This window comes from Macaca nemestrina, chromosome 12 (assembly GCF_043159975.1).
Source record: "Macaca nemestrina isolate mMacNem1 chromosome 12, mMacNem.hap1, whole genome shotgun sequence".
In the NCBI taxonomy this organism is placed as follows: domain Eukaryota; kingdom Metazoa; phylum Chordata; class Mammalia; order Primates; family Cercopithecidae; genus Macaca; species Macaca nemestrina.
In genome coordinates, this window is record NC_092136.1 from 34,522,655 (window position 1) to 34,545,640 (window position 22,986).

Here is a 22,986-nt window from a genome sequence, read left to right on the forward strand (position 1 = left end):
TGTCCAAGGGGCCAAACACTCCCTGCCAAATAACTGCCAGAATTTAGAATGCAATCCTATACTCATCACCATTGACAATCCAGTTGTTCTAGACCAAGAACCACAAGAAGCATCTCAGGTATATGGATTAGGGGCTGCCAACACAGGGAAAGACCCCCTAGGGTGATTTGTTCTCAAACTAATCAAGGACTCAACCTCCCATTTGCCTGGGACTACTCCAAACCCAGACCCTAATAAACACTTTGCCAAATAATGACCCTAAAAGGGTAAAAATAATTGAGGTAAAGGATTTAAGGCAAACCTTAGAAATTGAGACAGCATACAGGGATGTGAATGCCTGGGTCAAAAGGGTCAAATTTTTAGTACGAACCCTCAACAAGAGTAACTGCTACGTGTGTGCTGCAGGACAACCTCAGGCACAGGTGGTTCTGTTTCCCCTAGGATAGAATACCGATCCTAAAGGAATGTGTTGCATGTTGGCTGTATACCAGGATAAGGATGCTTGGGGAAATGAGACCTATAAGACTCTGTCATTGCTCTTTCCCACATTACAGAGGTCGGATCCCAGAGCAATCCTCTCATTCTCTGTAGGGAATATGAAACACTCCTCTTGCTTCTCTAGGCAGGGGTCAGAGTTCAGTAAGCCCATGGGAGAACTCCCAACTTGTACCTACATCCTAAATGTCACTGGTTAGTCAAGCAATGGCAATTACTCAGCTCTCCATATACCCTAGGCTGGTGATATTGTGGGAAAAGGAACCTCCATAACCTGTTACCATCCAATTGGACCGGGACTTGTGCTTTAGTCCAACTGGCCATTCCATTCACCCTGGCATTCCACAAGATACCTGAAAATACACATGGCCACCGAATCCGGAGAGATTTGACAAATTCTTTTGATCCCAATATATATGTTGACTTGATAGGAGTCCCTAGGGTGTCGCCTAATAAATTTAAGGCCCGAAACCAAATAACTGCTAGGTTTGAGTCAGCACTCTTCTGGTGATCAACTATTAAGAGTGTGAATTGGATTAACTACATCTACTATAATCAACAGAGATTCACCAGTTATGCTTGGAATGCCCTCAAAGGGATGGTTAGCCAATTTGATGCCACCAGCCAAATGGCCTGGGAAACAGGCTTGCGTTAAGACATGATACTAGCAGAAAAAGGAGATGTATGTGTTATGCTGGGAGGAAAATGTTGTACTTTCATTCCTAACAATACTGCCCCAGATGGGACCATCACAAAAGCTTTTCAAGGGCCGATAACTCTAGCCAATGAACAGTCAGAGAATGCTGGAATTGATGATCCATTTACATGTTGGGTAGAAGGTTGGTTTGGAAAATGGAAAGGCATGATAGCGTCAATCCTTACATCTCTTGTAATTGTGGCAGGAGTCTTAACAGCAGTGGGATGTTGTGCCTCTAAGTCCATTCTTTGGGTTTGGATGGGTGACTGTGTTTCTCACAAGAAGCAATACTTTCCAACTCATTTCATGAGGCTAGCATAAGGTTCATACCAAATCTTGTGGAAGGTAATAAATGAAAATTATATGTTAATTTGATTTATGAATGTACATGCAAAAATCTTAAAGAAAATATTAACACATTTAATTCAACAATTTATAAAAAGTATCATACATCATGAGCAATTTTGATTTATCCAGGAAGGCAATATTAGTTTAAATTTTTTAAAATTAATGTAATTAACACATAAGTGATGAGAGTTTAGTTATATAGGCAAATCTTAGTAAATGAAGGAAAAAGAACTTTATATGATTTAATATAAATTCAAGAAAAGATATTAGCAAAATAAAAATTTTTTAACCCAATATAGAGCACTTATATCCCAAAGAGACTTTTAAAAAGCTAACCAGCCTCATTCTTAAATGTATATGAAATAGCAAAGGGCCAACAAGAGCCAATTCCCAAAAAAAGAAAAACAAGGTGAGCATCTTTGCCCTACCAGTTATCAAGACTTACCACATAAAAATATATTGTAATCAAAGCAGTACATTACTGTGAAGGGAAAGACAAACTGACAAACTGAAGAGAAACAAAAGCAGATCTGCACTTACATGCAGTAGTGATATTTTACAGGATGGTCATTGCAGATTAACAGGATATGCTGCCAGGACAATTGTTTATGAAAGTAGAAAAAAAAAAAGAAAGAACAAACTTGGACCTTGCCCAGCATCATCACTGATCATCCCTTCCCACATTTACTCTTCTTTCACACACAAGTGTCTATCTCTGTGAACAGCAATACCATCTACCCAGTTACCCAAGCTGTGAACCTGGAAGCCCCCTTGCCTCCTTTTATTGCCCCAACATCATATTCTATTAATCCTCAAGTCTACCCCTCTTTTTACCAATCCTTTACTGCATTAACTCCTACGAAGGCTTCAGGAGTCAGTTCTACGACATTTTAAGAAAACTCAGGTTAGGTTCTCCTCCTATGTAGTCCCATCACACCTGTAACCTGTCGTCATACTTGCACTATTGTAATTGCCAGTCTATATTTAGGTAAGTTTCTGAAGACCTTCTAAAAATTATTTGAGGAAGAGTATCTTGTGTGGTTCATAGTTTTATTTTCAGTGCATAATATGCCAGAATATATGGCAAACATTCAAAAATATTTGAAGAATACATCAATTAATCAATAAATGATTTTATGGATGAATAGACACAAACTGAATAAAAAAGTAACTGAATTCTACAACTGAAACATGTGAAATGTGTTTATGTTCATTATTAATATTATTATTTTTGCAATATTCTCCAAATATATTCCTTTTTTTGCCAAATAGATTTAGTTTAAGGCAGTATTATTTCAGGCTATTTGAAAACCACTTTTGTCACATTCCTTCTTCATGCTGATTAAAGATATTTAACATGTAAGCAAAAATATTCCAAGTTCTATTTTTCGAGAATGATGTTTCTCTGAGAGGGAATAAATCATTCATCTTGCAGCATAACACAGGTTGTTACAGAAATTTTAAAAATAATTATCTTTCCTCTTCAAATAAAACATTAATTAGAATTGTCTGGAACATCTTAGGTACCCCAATACATTTTTGTTGAATGAATGAGAGATTAAAGGTATAAACTGTGTTCAATATATTTTAAAATCTAGACATGACCCTTCTTCTATATTTATTATTATGTTTTTGTCATTTCTTTCTGAAGGAGTTTGATTGGCCGATACAAGGATTGCTTGTTCCGAGCAGTCCTCCCATGAAGAAACCCATCTGTAAGACAACGGAGCCATATGCCCCTGTGCGACTCAGAGTTTTGCGGAATGGAGACAAGAATAGAAACAGATCCCTTACTATCCTTGGTCCAGACATCTCACCTGGATGGAAAACACAGTAAGAACAACTTGTTCATACTTATTAAATACACTTTCTAGTTTCTACAGATTTTTGTGTTCTTCATTATGGACGTTTTTCTGTGGGAATTCTGTATTTATTTAGCAAAAGGGCTCTCATATTGATATTTGAAGATGAAAACAGAGACTAGGACTCATTTAGTTTCTTCATCAGGAATTTGATTTGAACTCTGCTGATACAGAAGTTAATGGATTAGAAATGAGTAGCTCTGATTTTTAAAAGTTCTATTTTTAAAAGTTCTATGATCAATGTATATTTGAATTAGCATTTTTGTTTGAATTTTATAAATGTGTCTTGAAATAATTGAACTCAACATCCTTCTTAAATATAATTTTGTAACTCCTTATTTAAGTTAAATTATACACGATTATGTTTAAATATTTATAATATTTAATGAACAAATATAGTTCTCAAAAGTATAACTTTATATAATTTATAGTCTTCCTTGGAATAACATTTTAAAAGTTTATCACCCTAGAAAAGCGTTTATTGACACTTTAGCTTACCTTATTATTGGAATAAAATTTTCCCAATAGCCAATATTTTCTCCAACATTGAAGAAAAATCACCCACTGTATTTTCATTTTATGACAAAAGGCATCATAGATCATTGAAGAGCTCTGATGTAAAGAATGAGTTAAACACATTGTTTCTCATATTATTAGCAGCGATATTACCTCTTGACCTTTCTTTTGAGATGTTTAGAATATTTGAGGCTGCTGATAATAGCTTAGTATTACTTTCTTCACATTGATTAAATATACTTCATACATCGCTGAACAATGAGTAACATTCAGATTGGCTGACCACTGAACTGCCTGTAAGGATGATAAAGTAAAAAATTAATCTTCAAAGTAAAGTCAAGCCTGAAATTGAATTCTTTGACGCATACATTTCATAATTAGCTCATTCTGCTGGATGTAAAATGTGAGGGTAATGTCCTTAAAGTAATGTATGACTCTTCAAAAATAACACCCAAAGTTAACACAAAATTTCTGTTTCTTCCTACATTCATTTTTTTTTTCTTGTTTTGCATCTTTAATTGTGGCTCAAAGTTACATACAGATATTATCTTATCACATCAATGTTTTAAAATGCATGGTTCAGTCAGGTAATCCAAACAAATTTTAAGAGATTGAAACAGTAAATTTGGACAACTGTTCTAGCAGAGAATATGTGAAACGCGGTGCTGCCCATATGCTATGTTCATGGAACAGTGTGTCCCAGTTCATTAAGTATTCAGGTATTAGAGTCACTTAGTTCACCATGTGAATTAATTACTCCCAAATAATTAAAATACACTGGCATACACTTAACACTAAAACTCTACTACATATAGTTTAATTTCTCTGCTGATTCACAAAGTGTTCCATAAGATCATCAATAGCATTCCCCACACCGCCCCCTGACAACCCACACCAGAGCTGTATGTAAGTACTGGTTCACAGAAGGTTTAAATGGAAAGTCTTGGCTTACATTGCAGGATGGCTGCATTGTCCAGCTTCAGAGAGCTCTGCTCACATGGTTATCTGTATGAATGGCATCCTCGAATTGTGCCAGGCAGAACCCTTGCTGTGCCTCAGTGTATTTAATAATACAAGTTACCTATCTTCCAGAAGAAATAACTTCTATTGACATATAAGGATATATTACTTTCATTAACTTGAAACTCATTTATAAAAAGAAGGAGTGTTGGGCTGTTTAGTGTCTTTACAAGCAAAATCATGCTAGAATGATGAAATAGAGATATACTTTAACCAAATCTTGCTCTAGTAACATGCTGTCCTTTAGCTATTTAGTAATTTACTGGAGATAGTTTTGAGGAGTTTTTGTTGTTGTTATTAGTTCTTTCATCTACAAAGCCTAAGGAAAATCAAATAGTATTTGTTCATTAATTAGTCAGTTATTACTCTAGTGAGTGACAAGATCTTGTCAATTAGTGTTAATAATGACTGTCGAGTTCATATAAATTAAGACCTTCATAATTTTTCTTGTGTCACAGGCAAATTTCATCTCTCAGAAATGTAAGTTAAACAAGAAAAATGTTATAAGTGATATTTAAGGAATTTTAAGAAGAAAGGCCCAAGATGAGGCTCTGAAGTAAATTTTATATTTTAGATTATTACAATATATGCATTACTTATTAGTAAGTTATGATCTCTGAACTCACTTGAGCTCCCTAATAGAGCTTGTAAGGCCTTTTATGATCTATCCCTGCATATTTCTCTAGCTCTGTTTCCTATCAACACTCCCCCTATTCCCACTCTCAAACCACCTGCCACCACTTTCCAACACTTCCTATGTACTTGAATAATAAAAGTCTTTTGAGAATGAGTTTAGATTTCCTTTCCAAATATTGACCCTGAATGAGATGCTCTCTCCTCTCGAGTTAGTTGTGGCTGCTATGTACTCCACTACTCCAGTCCTGGGCCTTCCACCAGTACAGCACCTAACATTCTGTTTCATGATTATCTGCTTATGTTTCATCCATGAGACAGAGAACAGGGATGCTTCATTCATAGCAGATGTACAATCTGCTATGTTACAATCATAGATCATTGTGTTCTGACTAATCAAGTTTTAAGGTATTAGAGAGTCACTTTGTTAACCACATGATTAAGGGCCCACATAGGCCTTAAATTAGTGACCACTGAATGAATGAATGGTTAGCTATATTTGATCACCATTTACAGTGAATGAATGATTAATTATGAAGTATTTGATAACTATTTCATTTAATAAAATATACAGATTCTAAAAATGCACAAAATAGTTTTCTAACTTAAAACTATGAGCAGATATATATTCAAATTAAGCATCTTTTTCTATGATTATCATTGTTTATTTTTCAGTTTAAAAATTTTAAATTTGGGGTTAATAGTAAGACAATATACTAGTAAAAAATTACAGGTAAAATGAATGTAATCTCTGAATTTTCTTCAAAGTTGAAAAATTTATATTTCATAGTGTTCAGCATTATTAGAAGAGAAACAAAATAGTGAAAATGTATTGTCTTATAAAATTACTCATAGTATGAATATTTATGTAATAACATCATGTTATTTAATATTTAATATGAAGTTAAATATTTCATTGTGATAGTTTTTGAAACTGTATATTTTAAAGAAAGAGATTACTTTAGGGCAAGTCATGATAAATTAAGACCTTATAATTTTTCATATATTAAAGTATGTCGAGATAATTGACAGTGTATTCTGACATATCAATCAAATCTTGGATCATTTGTTTCAGAAGTGTTCACACTGAAAAGAAAGAGAAAATCTGTGTCACTAAATATTCTGAAACAGAAATGGACCAGATAGAATTTCATCAATTTTTGGAAAGGTAAACACTTAATATTCTAAATGCAAATGCGTTTTCCATTTAAATACCTGAATGATTATTTATAACAGATAACATACTATATATATGACAAATACATATATATAGTATATACTATATATGGTATATATAGTTAAACATATACTCTATATATAGTTAAGTATATGCTATATATATACTTAAATATATATAGTATATTATATTTGGTTTATATTTGCTTGCATTAAGGATGGAGTAGTGAAATTTTTCTATTTCACCTATTATAAACCAATTTAAATATATATAAATTTGGTTTATAATAGGTTAAATATTTTATATATATATATATACGTGTGTGTGTATGTGTGTGTGTGTGTGTGTGTGTGTGTGTGTGTATGTATATATATATATATATATATATATATATACACCTACCTAAGAAAATCAGTTGTTAATATAATGATTCTGGAGTTTCTAATCTGTGGAATATATAAAGCATGTGAGCCTATGATACCAATGGTAATTAATACAATTTTTTTCCCCTAAATGTCAAGGTCTAGCAAATTCCCCTAGCTTTCAGAATCACCAATTCTGTAAATATAAATTAATCTCATTTAAAAAATATATTTCACAATTTACAGCACCTTTCTTTGGTTTATATTTGGTTGAATTAAGAGTGGGGTAAATTTTTGTATTTTACCTGTTATAAACCGATTTTTAAAATATGACTGTCTTAGTCTGTTTTGTGTTACTGTAAAGAAATACCTGAGACTGGTTAATTTATAAAGAAAAAAGGTTTATGTGGTTCATGATTCTGATGGCTAGAAAGTTCAAGATTGGGCGTCTGCATCTGGTGAGGGCTTCAGGCAGCTTCCACTCATGGCAGAAGGTGAAGAGGAGCTGGCAAATGCAGAGACTACATAGAGGAGAAGAAGTAAGAGAGAGACGGAAGGTGCCAGCATCTTTTTAACAGTCAGCTCTCAAATAACTAATAGAGTGAGAACTCACTAATTTCTGGGGGTGGGGGGGCATTAATCTATTTATGAGGGATCTTCTATCATGACTCAAACACCTCTCATTAGGCCTCATTTCCATCATTGGAGATCAAATTTCAACATGAGGTTTGCAGAGGACAAACATCTAAACCATAACACTAACATATATCATGTTTATGAAATATGTTGTAATTTTTCTTTAATCAGTATTTTCTTACCAAATCAAGAATTAGGTCACTGCTGAAAGGTTGGAGCACTTGGTATGAACTTTTTCGCAAAATATGCCTTGTCGAATATAAGGGGATAGTTTTATTGAGTTTAAGGAAAATTATGCTATCTTTAGTTATTTAATAATTCACTCTGGACAATTTTGAGGTTCTCTTTGTCATTGATTTTTCCATCTACAAAACTGAAGTATGATCTAATGGTATAATAAGTCGCATTTTAAAATAATAGATACAGGACTTTTGTTGTTGGTGGTGGTACCTTCTACTTTCTGTAAAGTTGCTGGCAACATAGAATATTGGAAAGACCACTGGATTAGGAGGCAGTGGAACTTATTTTAACCCCAGCATTGCCACTAATTAGCTGAAAGTCTTCAGCAAAGCCCTGTCCTTCTCCAAGGCTTGTTTTCCTCAACTGTTAAATCAACAGTTATCTGTTGTATTTATATTATGTACATCAACCAATGTTGGATGTTCTGCTGGAGGTTTTTGGTGTCTTTCTCTTCTCTTCTCTTCTCTTCTCTTCTCTTCTCTTCTCTTCTCTTCTCTTCTCTTCTCTTCCTCTCTCTCTCTCTCTCTCTCTCTCTCTCAAACAAGGCATTGCTTGCTCTTAAGGAACTCCCAACTAACTTTTGGGGAAGAAAATTTGCTTAGTGAAACAATCAGAAAGCCACATGCAGCAGTCTTTATAACCATACAGAATTGAAAATGATCAAGCGATCATTTATATGATGATATATATCCTGGTTTACATATAACCAGGAAAGAGAGAGAACATTGTAAGGGACAGCTGTCAGAGAAGGCCACATGGAGAAGAAAGAAAATGAGACAAAAATCCAAAGCAAGACGATAAAGAAAAGGAGAAAGCACATGACCATAGCTTCACGAAGGTTTTGTTACCGTTTCGAAGGAACTGATTAGCATAAGAGCTCCACTGCTGCAGAGCTGTAGCTGACTGTGGATCTGGGAGGCATAGCTCCTGTCTTTAAAACTAGGGATCTTGCTATGTTGCCCAGGCTGATCTTGAACTCCTGGCCTCAAGTGGTCCTCCTACCTTGGCCTCCCCAAGTGCTGGGATTACAGGTATGGAACACCATACCCAACCTGCTTTATTTACTTCTAAGCTAGCCTTAGAGAAATGGGGGGCCTGATTATCTGTTTAATTGCTTTATCACATTGAGGAAATAAAATTTAGAAACATTATAAAGCTACGTCTTGCTGATGAGCATAAAGTCAACTGAAGTTCATTTACTGTAAACAGTACATTCTAACACAAAATATATTTAGGAAGAATCTTCTACTTCTTCCATAGGCAGGATATCCTCACAGTATTGTTTAGGAAATGCTCCATCAGTCTCCTGTAGCTCTACTTTTTCCTCACAATTCCGTCTATTTACATCTGTCCTAAAGCTTGCTGTCTAGGGTCCAGCCTCTCCCACCTCCAGCCCATTTTCCACCTTTCTGACAGTTAACTTTCTGAAAAGCAGACCTGATAACACCACATAATTGCTGTAATGCCTTCAATGGCTTTCTGCTGCTTATGGGCTAGAATGCAGGTTCCTCAGTCTGGAATCCTAAGTACTTTCAGTTGGTTTCTGCTTTATTTTTCAGTTTCATCTGGTCCATACCTTCCTCATGTCCATACACTCAGCTCCAGTCTAGCGCTTTTTGATGAAATCCTGTTTATCGTTTAAAACCCAACCCAAATATCACTCCCTTAGATAAGGGTTCTCTGGTTTTCCCCTCTGTTCTCACAGCACACTGGCCAGGTGCCGATGGCAGCACCTGTGACTTCATATTACACTTCAGTGGCTCACCTTTCTCTTCCCTGACCAGATTCAGAGCTCCTCAGGGAACTACAAAACTGTCATTCATCTCAAAATCCACAAGGCTTGTCCAGTGCTTGTTTGGGAGGGCAGGGGGTTGTGGGAGTGGGAAATCAGTGTTCAATGTTTAACCAGGCTAAAAACGTCTATTTCAAAGGTAGTTAAAGGGCTATAGTCATCACTTCTGGTGGAGGGAGCTGAGGAACTTGGTGACAAATTAGACTTTGACAACCTTGGAGAAAGAGCAAAACTACATCAGAAAAAAGCCAAGGAAGATTTTTTTTTTAGGTAGGAGAAAGAACACAGGCACAGAAATAGAAAAGTGTGGGGCATACCGAGGAACGAAAAGTCAATAGCAGTGTGTCTAGCTATTTATTGGTCATGTCTGGGACTGTGCTAAGAGCCCTTTTCAAAATCAACCTTTCATCTTCACAGAAACCCTGGAAGGTAAGATATCTAGCCTTAGACAGGTTAAATAATTTGTCCAAGTGCCACATTTTGGAGAGGAAAATGAGACGCAAATGGGTCTGACGGGCCCCAGAGTCCAGCTTATGACTAACAGTCCAGCGGAGAGAGTTGTCATTATGGATTCAGGGCCCTGATTTCTTTTATTTTCTCCCTTTGCTGCTGGAAGCTTTCTGTATGCAAGGTCAATTTTTGTGTCTTTTATTACAGGTGCACTGAGATTTTAAATTTACCTTCTGCAGCTCGGAGATTGTACAATGAAAAGGGGAAGGAAATATTTGCCTTAAAAGACCTGCAAAGAGATGAACTGGTAAAGACATGGATTTGAACCTGGCAATATTAATTTATGAATACCCCATCCAAGAAAGAATGCCCTTAAATATAAAAAGCTTTCCATTTTAATCCTTATTTTCTCTCAGAATTATCCTAACTGAGCAAGCATCAGAAAATAATACTAAGAGCTAACATTATTCTGGCATGGTTTTCAGAGTGGTATATAAATTAAACTTTTTTTTTTTTTTTTTTTTTTTTTTGAGACGGGGTTTCACTCTGTTACCCAGGTTGGAGTGCAGTGGCGCAGTCTTGGTTCTCTGCAACCTCCGCCTCCCATGCTCAAGCAATTCTCCCACCTAAGCCTCCAGAGTAGCTGGGATTATAGGCATGTCCCACTATGCCTGGCTAATTTTTTGTATTTTTGGTAGAGATGGATTTCAACATGTTGCTCAGGCTGGTCTCAAACTCCTTAGCTCAGGTGATCCACCTGCCTCAGCCTCCCAAAGTGGTGGGATTACAGGTGTGGGACACCGCGCCCGGACGAATTAATCTACTTAATATTCATCATGATCCTAGACTCTAGAAATTAAGGAAGAAACTGGAGAAGGCCAAATTGTTAATCATTTGTAATTTCTGTCTCCTGCTCTGAAGGAGGTAAATTCTCTGCTCTTTTTGAGAGCTTCAAAATGTAGTTGTTTAATGGTTTCTTACTAAATGGTGATTTCACTTTTTCGGGACAAAATTATGTCTACTTTTTTCACACACTCTATTTGGGTGACTGGAGAAGGCTGAAAAGCAGAAGGACTTTAGCAGCCCAGCTTTTCCCCTCATTTATAGAATTTGAGGCATCCCGTTTGAAAAATTAGAAAAAAAAGATACCTTCCTTGATTGATGCCTACAATTCTTTGAACAGAGAACAAAGCTTGTACCATTTCGTCAGAACTCAACTCAGGCCCTGAACCTAAATAGTCCTGGAGAGAGTCTTAAACAGAAGTATCAATGGCCAATATCAGAGGCAGAATGGCAGGGTGGAGAGTCTGTTGTTCTCAGAGACTGCTAGATCTCATTTTGAATCCTGATGCCGTCTCTCCAAGCGTTTTGTGTGTTTGTTTTTAGTGTTTTTGTTTGTTCTGCTATGCTATTCACTGTGGGTTTTTGTTTTTGTTTTGAGACAGAGTCTCACTCTGTCACCCAGGCTGGAGTGCAGTGGTGCGATCTCGGCTCACTGCAAGCTCCGCCTCCCGGGTTCACACCATTCTCCTGCCTCAGCCTCCCAAGTAGCTGGGACTACAGGCGCCCTCCAGCAAGATCGGCTACTTTTTTGTCTTTTTAGTAGAGACGGAGTTTCACTGTGTTAGCCAGGATGGTCTCGATCTCCTGACCTCGTGATTTGCCAGCCTTGGCCTCCCAAAGTGCTGGGATTACAGGCGTGAGCCACTGCACCCGGCCCACTGTGGGTTTTTTAAAGAATGAATTTAAGGTAGATTACATTAAATCATACAATACAAAAAATTAATTTAATGGTAAGTATAGATGAGGCCACCATGGCAAAGCAGGTATGAGTGGAAGGAGGATAAGATGGAGCCAGGAGTGATTGTATATTTGCTAGAAATTAATCTGTCACTGCTCTGAAGAGTAACATGAAAATGAAAACATAAACAGTTAGTTACATCATTAAATATGTCCAAAAGAGAAAAAAGAATCTTTTGTTCAAAAGAAGAAATTTTTGGCTGGGCACGGTGGCTCACACCTGTAATCCCAGCATTTTGGGAGGCCAAGGCAGGTGGATCACCTGAGCTTAGGAGTTGAAGACCACCCTGAGCAACATGGCGAAACCCTCCCTCTACTAGAATACAAAAAATTAGCTGGGCGTAGTGGCAGGTGCCTGTAGTTCCAGCTACTCAGGAGGCTGAGGCATGAGAATCACTTGAGCCCTGGAGGCAGAGGTTGCAGTGAGCCGAGATCATGCCAGTGCACTCTAGCTTGGGCTACAGAGTAAGAGTCCATCTCAAATAATAATATTAGTAATAGTAATATATATTTACTATTATTAGTATTATTATTTGAAGTTTTCCCTGGGTCTTCTACATAGAATGTTGAATGTTTGTAATAATGACTTTGCAATGACCAGAAAAGCCAGCACTGAGGTTCTCTTTCTTCTTACTGAGCCTTTTTCAATATATCACTTTCTTTTCTCATCTGTAAAGAAATATTTATCCATTTAAGGACATTTAAAAATACATAAAAGCAAAAAAAGGAGGAGAGGAGGAAAAGTATCATCCATAATCTTGTCACCTGGAAATATCCACACTGACATTTTGGTGTTTGTACTACAAATTCATTTATACCAGGGGTCATTAAACATTTTCTGTAAAGAATGATATAGTAGATATTGTAGGTTTTGTGGGCCATATGGTGCCTGCTGTATATCAGCTCTGCTCTGATGCATGAAAGCAGCCATAGACAACATGTAAATGAATGGGCATAGCTGTGTTCTAATAAAACTGTACTCACAAAAAAAGACAGGGGACCAGATTTGGGTTTTAGGGATAGTTTCCCAATCTCTAATTTTGCCAATCTCTAATTTATTCCTTCTTTCCTTCTTTCCTACCTTCCTCCCTCTCTCCCTGCGTCCCTCCCTTGCTCCCTTCTTTCCTCCCTTCCTTTCTACCTCCTTCCCTCCCTCACTCCCTTCCTCTTTTCTTCCTTTCTTCCCTCTTCTTCTTAAACAATTATTTTTTTAAACTTTTGTTTTGAAATAATTATAGATTCACAGGATGTTGCAAAAATAATATGGTACAATACAAAGACAGTTTTTTCACTTAATACAAAACTCTTGAAATTCATTAAAGCTGTTGCCTTTATCAGCAGTTTGATTTTTTTTGAAAGTACTGAGTGGTATTCCATGGCACCACAGTTTTCTTTAATCATTCACCTATTATATTAATAGTACATTTTGATTTTTTTGATTGTCTCCAGTTTAGATTATTACAGATAATGCTGCTGTGACAATTATATACAGGATAAGAGATGCTTTGTTTGATAGGTATATGTTTCATGTGGAGAACACTGGATCAATCCTGACCTGTCCATTGCTCAACAAAAGAAACAAATCTTCCTGAGGAACCTAGCATCAGACATTTCCAAAATTGAAATCTTCTGTAGCATACATAAAATAGAAAGTAAGCATTGGAATTATTTACCTTAATATATGCAGCCAAAATGAAAGGCTTGATGATACTGTTTTTAAAAAAGTCAAAGTTTGTTTAAACAGGTAATATTTCACCTCTGCATCTTGCTGTTTAACTCTTTAAAGTCATTTATATGTTTGACAGGATTGAGTATTTTAGTTTACACTACAGTTTGAATGTGCAAAGAAAACATAATCTTTTTATTTTGTCGTTAACAGATCTGACCTTCTTTGTGAGCCTCATGCATTCTCCAGTCATGTTTACATTTTGTTCCATCCATTAATTTAATTAGTCCCTTTAGGGAGAGCTTTCAGATTTCTCTATCTCCAGACTCTCATGTTAAGTTCCTCTCTAAGATAGAAAGAAAGCACTTGGGATGCAGATCTTCTTGCTTCCTGGGCTCTGCTGGCTGAAGTCTATGACTGGAGTGACTTGTGGTTCCTTCTTTTGGTTCAGACGATACTCTGGGTGGGTGTGCTTCCTCCCTGACTCAGCCTTCTCTCTGCTTCCTGTGGCCCTCTGGAGCCTGGCTATGACTGAGTGGTCATCTCTGCAGTTCTTGCTACAGAGCCACCTCACCCCTGCTTGGCACACACTTTTGGAAAGTTCCCCAAAAAGATTCTCAGCAACTCCTGGGTCTTAGCTGCACCTCTCAGAAACCAGATCCCAGTTCACATGGCTGGCTGTGCTTCAGACTGGAGTAGCAAGGGTAGCTAGAAAGGGGACGTCATCATGGTGTCCTCAACAATGGCTGGTGTCCTAAACAATGGACAGTGTCCTCACTGTTTCCCCAGTTTAACTAAGATACCCAAAGTGAAGCCTGCAGAGAGAATCAGGATACACTGTGCTAGTTTTCTGGCTTTCTCTGTCTTGTTCCCCAAATCCCCTCTGACTCAGGAGTGGTGGTTTTTCTCCAGGTCAATCCTGAAGTTAAACCCTTGATACACTAAGTGGGAACTACAGGCTTTTGGAGAAACCATAGATCATGACTGTATCATCCTAACTTCCATGGTCGACGGCAATGTGCTGTTTGAATGTCAAAAACTATCTTTGGACTTTTGCTTTTATTTTATTCAAGTTCTGATTTCCTCATGATCCTCCTCCTTCCCTTAAGTTTTCTCCAGGAACCAGGACAAAAGTCCATATAGAGAAAAGAAAAAGAGACAAAAAACATTAGTATAATTTAAAACATTGCCCTGTGATATATATTGAACACTGTATAGTAAAACTTTGCATGTGTCGTTCAAGGCTTTCACTGGGACTGGGATTGGGACGTCCACTGATGAGTTTTGGATCCCAGAGAATGATCTAGAAACATATCTAAATAATGTAGCCCATTTGAATAATTACAATATAGAATAACTGATCTTTGGAAAGACCTATTTTTAGTATTTTTGACTAAGGATATCTTGAGAGTAAAGAATCTACAAAAATTAAAATTAAATTCAACTGAGTTTAATAAATAACCTATGAATAGACCAAATAGATGGATTTTTTTTTTTTGCATTTGTATTTTAGTGTGTGTTTCTAAATTCCTGATGCTCTGCAATTGTAACTAATATGTCCTTGCAATTTGTGAATTTCTGCTCAGCTCTTGTTTTAGAAGTCCAAAGTGACATTGTATCTGGAAGCAAGCTTGCTGTGCATAAACCTGTAGCACTTTTTGGAGAAGAGAAGCAAGTTACAGAACCAGAAGAAAAGCAAATGCAAAAAGATGCTCTAACAACGGAAAATGCTTCCAGTGAAATTCTGTAAGTAATCAATGTAGCCCGAAAAGCTACCTGTCTGCTGTTTGAACTCAGCTCATTAGCCCGATAACAGCACAGAGCCCATGCAGGGAGCTCATGCCAAGTTTGTGAAACTAATGGCAGGTGAAGAGCTAGTATTTAATTAGTTTTCCAGCAAAATGATACAACTACAGCTTCAATGTTCAACCATCACAATGGTCTATTTTCAGTAATATTGTTATAATGTTATTATTTTTAAAAGGCTAGAATTTTAGGATAGAAAACATTTATTTGAGGAATTCATCAAGTTTTGTTTCCATAAATATTGACTTCAGGATAAATTAAGCTTCTTCCCTAAGTTCAAGCTAGACACATGTTAATATACAGTTATCATTCTGGATCATTGAAATAGCTTTCTGATTGCTCTCTGTTGCCATAATATCTTCCTTCCAATTTCCCTCTAAGTTAAACTGTAGACGATTAACTTTCTAATGCACAATCCTTTTCACATAGTTTTTTTAAGGGCTACCTATTGCAGACAGAAAAAACTTATTCATCTGGAATCCCAAGACCTTCTGACCTTGGTTCATGCCTGTCATTGACCCTCATTTGCATTCCCATGCCCACTGTCTTTTTCTGACACATGAATTCCAACCTCCAGCTCAGCAACAACAAGCTGTTGCCTGCATATTGCACATTCTATTTATGTTCTGTTGCAGACCTCTGAGCCACATACGAATTTCTCTCCACTGCAGTGCCTTTACTTGCCCCGTACTTATCTGTAGAATGACTCTTTAGCATTGAAGTCAATTACAGCAATGACTGTACGTGGCAATGTACTCCCTTGCCTACCCCTCCCTCTACCAGCCTGGGAACTGTTGAGGGCAAAGACTCTGTCACGTGGGTTCTAATCATCATTTACTGAATAAACGAAGGAAAGATTGAATGTGTTTCAAATTATAAAACCAAAAATACCTGGCCAATTACCACCGCAATAATTGTGAGAATAACTTATATATCATTGTTATGAATTGTTTCTATCCTCAATTATAAGAATATGAACTTTTAGAAACCAAACTTCCTTATTCGGATAGGTGATTCATTTGGTCCTATGACTGACAGTAACAAAGGCACCAGAAGGCATTTTTCAGAGAGAATGATTAGTCTTAGATGGCATCTTTCTCAACAGTCAAGGAATTTACCACAAACTTTCACATCCCCTTCTAAAGGAAGTGTCATCTATCCTTTGAGTAATTTAGTCTGCACTTGGAAAAAAAATAAACAGAAAGTAAGAGAAAAGAAAGAAACATTTTTGAGAGCAAAGATTCTCATTGTTCTGAATCAGGGATTTCGTGATGGCCTGGGGTCCTTGAGGTTAAAAGTGATTGGGTTCTCTCAGAGTACAATGCAGGCATCTCCTGCATATTCCAAGCAGGCTCTTTTGCTCAAGCCTCTTCTTGAATACTCCTAATAACAGAGAGATCACTGTTTTCAAGGAGGCCCATTCTAACATTTAAACAATTATTTAGACCATCTCCATCTTATTATTCCATGTGTTTCTCTGTATTATGCCCTATTCCTCTTCTACTTGGCAGCTCTTAAACTATTTTGATATATTTTTTAATACCCTGGGTTATCTATTTTCCAGGCTGTCACTAGTCATTTGAACCATTTCTGATGACACAATCCTGAAATCATCCTAAATCATCTTACATTAGGAAGTCACTGTAAGATTTTTCCCAGACTTCCTTAAATGTGCTTGTTTGGAGGTTTTTGCATATTTGAAAAATGGGATGATTTAAGGAGGGACATGCATAAAGCCAGCAGCTAGAACATCAGTCTAGAAGGATCCTTCTTGATTGCTTTTTTATCATAAAGGTATCTGGCACAAACAATAAGAAAAATGGAAAAGCAATTCTGGTAGCACTTGCCTACCATTTTTGTGCTTTGCAGGATAAAAAGACTTTTGGAACATAGAGTGTAGGGCAAACTTTCTCATTTCCTCACTGAATCACAGGTACCTGCCCACCTCTTAAGCCTCGTCTAGAACTACCATCCCCTCACTCACTGCCTGTCACACCACTGTCTTTCTGTTCTTCAAATGGGCTAACCATAATCTTGCTTCATCGCATTTTCATTTGTTCTTTTCTCTGCTTGGAAGGCTCTCCCTCTAGATCCTCACGTGACTGGCTCCTTCCTATTGTCTATGTCTCAATTCAAACATCACCTCTCAGAGAAGCCTTCTTTGACTTCATTGCTAAAGTAAACCTTACCCCATCCCAGTCAATTTCCATTACAATATCCTATTTTATTCAACGTATGGCATTTATCTTGTTTATTCATTTACTTGTCTATTTAATCTCTCTTCTTCCCACTAGAATGTAAACTCCATGAGCACTGATAACTTACCTGTCTTGTAGATGTTCAATAAATATTGATTAAAGGAGTGAATAACTAACGAATGATTTGTTCGATGAATGAACAAATCAATTAATAAAGCAAGATGGACTGAAAAATGACTGTTCTAAAACTGACCTGACTATACCTTATTTGCCAGGAAGTTCAAGAGCTGATAGAGAAATTCCGAGTAAGAAAATTAAACCTCTGGATTTGGGTGAAGAATCTTGTTTGCATCTTTCTAACTTTGTTAAAGCTAAGAATGACTTTTTTTCCCTCTCTCTCTTTTCCTCAAAGAAATGGAATTGGTGAGAAAGCTGTGGTTTTTATTTTTAACACAAGATGGCACTGTTGTTTTTTTAACTGTAAAAGGAGAGTTTTGCCTCGAGAAGCCGCTTGTGCTGCCTGCAGTTCTGAATGAGGCAGTCATTACCCACCAGTTTCAAATCTACATGTAATACTTCTATTACATTTGAAAAGAGTACGGTCAGCTCTGCTAGCACAGGAATTGTCCCTGAAGATTTTGGTAATTTAATAATGCTTGTAGTTACATCAAATTATCACAAGCACCTTGGTGATCAGTCTGTCCCAGAGAACTTTATTTACAGGTATGCAGATTTAGAGTGCTGAAATAGGCTTGCTGCTTTGCCTGTATATTTATCCTTCCTCAATCAAACAGTCCTCATATCACGATCCCACTGAAGGCAAATGTGCTCTCAACAGTGGCCTGGAAATTTATATATACAGATCTATATGGCAGCTATTGATCCCCTTTATATCTTCATTTTAATATGAAGTCAGAAGGCTGACTCAATTATTCAAACTATGACTATTTACTCTGTTTATTGTATTATTCTCTGTCAAAAGCTGGCTTATCTGTGCAGATGCTATTTGAGTTTCCCTAGATTTCTCTGTAGAGAAATCTTGGAAAAGTTAAGATTTCTTAGCCTTGTCTAATGAGTAAACTTTACAAAACCGGGTAATCTAGGCTGTACTGTTCGAGTCAGAATTATGACCCAATTATGGGGTAGACAGAGGGAGTCTCATTACATGTTCATTGTGAATTTCTCAAACTACCGAGTAGTCAATCTTTATGATTTTTGAAATACAATACATGGTCTCATTTTTTTCTGAGTAAACATGACAAAGATGAATGCTGTTTATTATGTGATTGAGGGATTTTATTTGTAGCCTTATATTAAAAGATCTAAATGATGTATTAGTAAGATGTGAATTTCAAATATCAGGTACCCTTATGGAAATAAGATTTATAGATCCACCAACATCCTGCAGAATATGATCAGACTACACCTCAGAAAAAAATTTTATGAGCACAAATGAGATTTCTTAGATTAGTGTTTGCTTCTGAACCCTGATAGAGATTCACATGCAAGAGCTCATCTTCGAATGAAGGCTTGTCACACACTTCTCAGGTATGCCTGGCAGAAAGCTTCGCATGACTTTGATGAGGATGACAGTCTTCCAAAGAAAATGGAAAAAGGGCTCTTTGAAAATGTGGAACCACAGAAGAAATACAGGTAAAAAGTTGCAAAGGAATCCTCTTAAAGATTTCTGTCTAGTGTTAGTTTTCTCACCTTGGGACACATATATTCCTAAGAGTTTTCACTGCTGTTAGCTGCTGTTTCTATCAACATGCACATTTTTGTCTTATGGTTTTGATTAAAATATTTACGAAATTTTGCAGGGACATCCTTTACTCTTTGGTTTATTTTGCTCAGCATATAATCTCTTACTCATTTGTGTTTTTTCTATTAAACAGTATGCTTATCCACCTTTGCCTCCTGACAACTTAGCACAGAGCCTGTATATTTGTTGAATGAGTGTGCGAGTGAACTTATGAATAAGCATTTAAGATGCCCTGATGTTTTTAAGAAATTAAGAAAATGCAGTTTCTTCCTTATTAATGTTTTTTGTCAATGTCCAATGAAATGACAGGAATATATAGTACTTTGTATTATTTCATAATCTAATACTTTGTATTATTTCATAATCTTTAGATACTTGACATTACAGCAGTTACTGGAACATGTGAATTAAATGTTTTTGACACTTCAACATTTAGTACGAGGCCATGCACATAGTAGGGGCCTATTAGATGTTTATAGATTAATTTAATTGACAATGTGTTGTGATATGTAACATGTTAATTCTGCTTAATATAAGATCCTTAAGAGAGCCATTTAAATTATTAATTCATCATTATTTTATGATGTGCTATGAATTGTCAGAGGTGAGTTTAAAACTTGGAGAATGGTGTTCTGTTTCGAGGGATACTGTAGACAGAGGATAGAAACAATCATAGTTTGAACAGAATTCCCTTATTTCTCTGTTTTGATTCTACATGCCCCTGGCCCTGTTCTCTTACTTAATTTTAAATTTTACTTTTTCCTCTTTAAATTACCTTGTCAACTGAAGTTCTTTTCTCTTTGCTAATGAATTTTCAAATATTCTCCTGGTAAACATTTATTTCTGTTACAAAATAAGCTCAGAATTCTACTTCTTATGTCAGCTTAGAAGTGCAGTGCTAGTAGCGTTGCTGTCATTCTAATGCTATGGTCTATCATTGCAAATTCACATGGTTCATATTGGAGCTCTCACCAACAGAACTTATAATCCCCAGCACATCAAGTGCAGGATCAAATGCATGAGACATTTTTCTGCCACTAATGGAGGTTTCTTTGTCTCAGCTGTTCACCAAAGCATAGTAAATTGCACAAGCATTGCCATCAGCAGTTCGAGTACAGAGATGGGCAGATTATAAGCCTTGCTGCTCCTCAGCTAGTCTTGGGGGTTCAAGGTCCCAGTCTCTGGTCAGGCATGGAGGTGGTTTTGGTGGAGAAGAAATCTGATGGTAGTAATCAGCGCTGGATACATCAGGAAGACAGCAGGTAATCACATTATATTTGCATTTAATATATCAAAAGGTGAATAGGATCCTAATAAGTCTAGCATGGACCCCACAGAACAAGCTGAACTATATTTGAGAGTTCTGGGTCTTCTATTTAACTTAGCTGATAATTCTTTATCCTAGCCAAAGAAGAGGAAGGGAATAAAATCAAATGTAAATGCTAGGTAAGCTACATACAATTTATCTACAATCAGATTCAGAGAAGGAATCTTCACTCTGATCTCCTGGGTATACAGTTTTATCTGGCCATTGGACTGAAGACCAAACTCTCATCAATGTCATTTTTATGAAATGAAGAGATCAAATAAGAATTCTAAAAAGTCCCCAATTTTCAATTTTTTTGATACTTTTCATTAACTTACTCCCCATCCTTCCCCCAACACACACCTTCCCTCTCTCCTCCACCTTCATAAAATAACCAATTTGTGATTTCCACTCATGCAGTATAAACTAATTCCTATCTTAGCAAATATATCAACCTAATTCAGTGTCTGGTCCTGGATCCAAATTTAAACCAACTACAGTACTGTACAAAAGTTATTTTTGAGATAATCAGGAGAAATATAAAACAGCTTGGCTATCTGATGACATTAAGGAAGTCCTGTTAATTTTGTTGGGTGCAATAATGGTTCAATGGTTATGTTAAAAAAAAAAGTCCTGATAAGTTGGAAACATATTGTAGTATTTACAGATAAAATTAAAAGCTATCTTAGATTTGTTGTAAGACATTCTATCATGAACAAAAATTTTAAAACTTGAGGGGAATGGATGAAACGAGAATGGCAAAATGTTGATAGCTGTTAGGTCCATGCTGGTTGATTACACATTTCTCTCTCTCTCTCTCTTTTTTTCTTTTTTGGTGCGTATGGAACATTTCTTTAATGAACAAAAAAGAAAACAATTCCCTGTTTTTTAGATTGGTTTGCTTCAAATTCTACCATTAGTGTGATATGGTGGGTCTCCAGGGACCTCTTTAATCTCTTGAAATAGTGTACAAAATGTATGTTTGTGCATCTGTGCAATTTATTTTTTTCTGGGAAAGAGCTGAGATTTTCACTGGCTTCTCAAAAGTTCTGTGATGAAAAGGCTTATGAATCAGTACTTTGAGGGAGGTTGCACAAGCTTCAGCAGGCGGCAGCAGCAGGCCCTACGTGGGCAGGAGAGGAGCTGGTCTTATTCTGCCCACTGAGATGAGCAAAGCCTCCAGCAAGGAGAACTTGCTGGGCTGTTGTTAGAAAATATGGGAAAAGCAACTGTGTAGACAGACCTGGTGAAAGTGTTTCTTTACCCCATTCACCTGGGCTAAGCTGCCTTTGCAATGTGGAGGTAGGACAGCAGGCTTTTGTTTCTATGAATGGTTTGCCATATGGAACCAGAATTCATTCATTCAGCTACCAATGGTTATTGAGGGCAGTGTTTTAGGAGCTGTTGCTTTACGAAGAACAAAACAGATAAAAAATCTTTACCCTTATGGAGCTAACATCCTAGTGTTTCCTCATTTCTACACTGTATTTAGCAATTTATATTACTGCCTCGGTTTTCTGTATTACAGTAGAGGTCCCCACTTAAACCTAAATTGGAATTTGAGCATGGCTGATAAATTTGGGTGGACATGCATGGGGAATGAGAATGTGACCCTGCGGCAAGAGAAAGCCATTGCATGAGTTTGACCCAGGATTACTTGGTCATTGGAAGAGAATACTAGTTCTGAATCTTACTCAGTGTCTGTCAGTGTTGTTTTGTTTTGTTTCTTTCTTCCTTCCTTTCATTATGACTGCTGTGGAGAAAGAAGGAGAAGAAGACTTTAAGGGAAAACAAAAAAGATAAGTCAGTCTAAAACTCTATGAGATGTTGGGTCATGTGTAGCACTGCCTTGGAAAATCTAACCATGTGTAACACAAAATAGAAGGACAGTTTCTTTCCATCTCCTCCCACTTTGCAGAACATTCTATACTTTTGTCATCTTGGGAGCTCCTCATGTCAAGCCACGGAAAAGAGAGGCAGTTAGTGGAAGGGACATGGTGATATTGGTTGATCCCTCATGGGAAATGTCAGAGTCCAGAGAGAAGAGGTGGAGCATTGGGGACCCAGTGGGACAGGATTTGCTCATGAGCACAAGTCACCCTCTAGGAACACCCAGACAGACTTGGACAAGAGAGGTTTTGCAGAAGTCTTGTTGATTAGGTGTGGGCATGATTCAGAATCATATATGTCCCACGGCAGAAGTGTGTTTGCACAGTAACA

At 36.8% G+C, this 22,986-nt stretch overlaps 1 protein-coding gene and 1 long non-coding RNA gene across 14 annotated transcripts in view; one reads left to right on the forward strand and one right to left on the reverse strand.

Annotated features, from left to right (window-relative positions):
• The window catches only part of LOC105471497 (doublecortin domain containing 1), a 503,306-nt gene that overhangs the window by 428,646 nt on the left and 51,674 nt on the right, over positions 1-22,986 (forward strand). For 12 of the 13 annotated variants that reach the window (XR_011610715.1, XM_011723979.3, XM_071074912.1 and 9 more), the window contains 7 exons: positions 3,192-3,373; positions 6,647-6,739; positions 10,436-10,535; positions 13,545-13,680; positions 15,281-15,440; positions 19,193-19,351; positions 20,522-20,722. Coding sequence is in view for 12 of the 13 variants with exons in the window: in XM_011723979.3 (XP_011722281.2) it covers positions 3,192-3,373; positions 6,647-6,739; positions 10,436-10,535; positions 13,545-13,680; positions 15,281-15,440; positions 19,193-19,351; positions 20,522-20,722 (1,031 nt within the window). In the remaining variant the exon portion in view is untranslated. The remainder of the gene's footprint in view (positions 1-3,191; positions 3,374-6,646; positions 6,740-10,435; positions 10,536-13,544; positions 13,681-15,280; positions 15,441-19,192; positions 19,352-20,521; positions 20,723-22,986) is intronic. The other variant, XM_071074911.1, reaches the window with a different exon arrangement.
• Positions 3,949-22,986, reverse strand: part of LOC105471499 (uncharacterized) — a 34,114-nt gene continuing 15,076 nt past the window's right edge. Inside the window, exons 4-5 of the long non-coding RNA XR_011610719.1 lie at positions 6,560-6,657; positions 3,949-4,212 (exon numbers count right to left, since the gene is read on the reverse strand). This is a non-coding gene — a long non-coding RNA (uncharacterized lncRNA). The remainder of the gene's footprint in view (positions 4,213-6,559; positions 6,658-22,986) is intronic.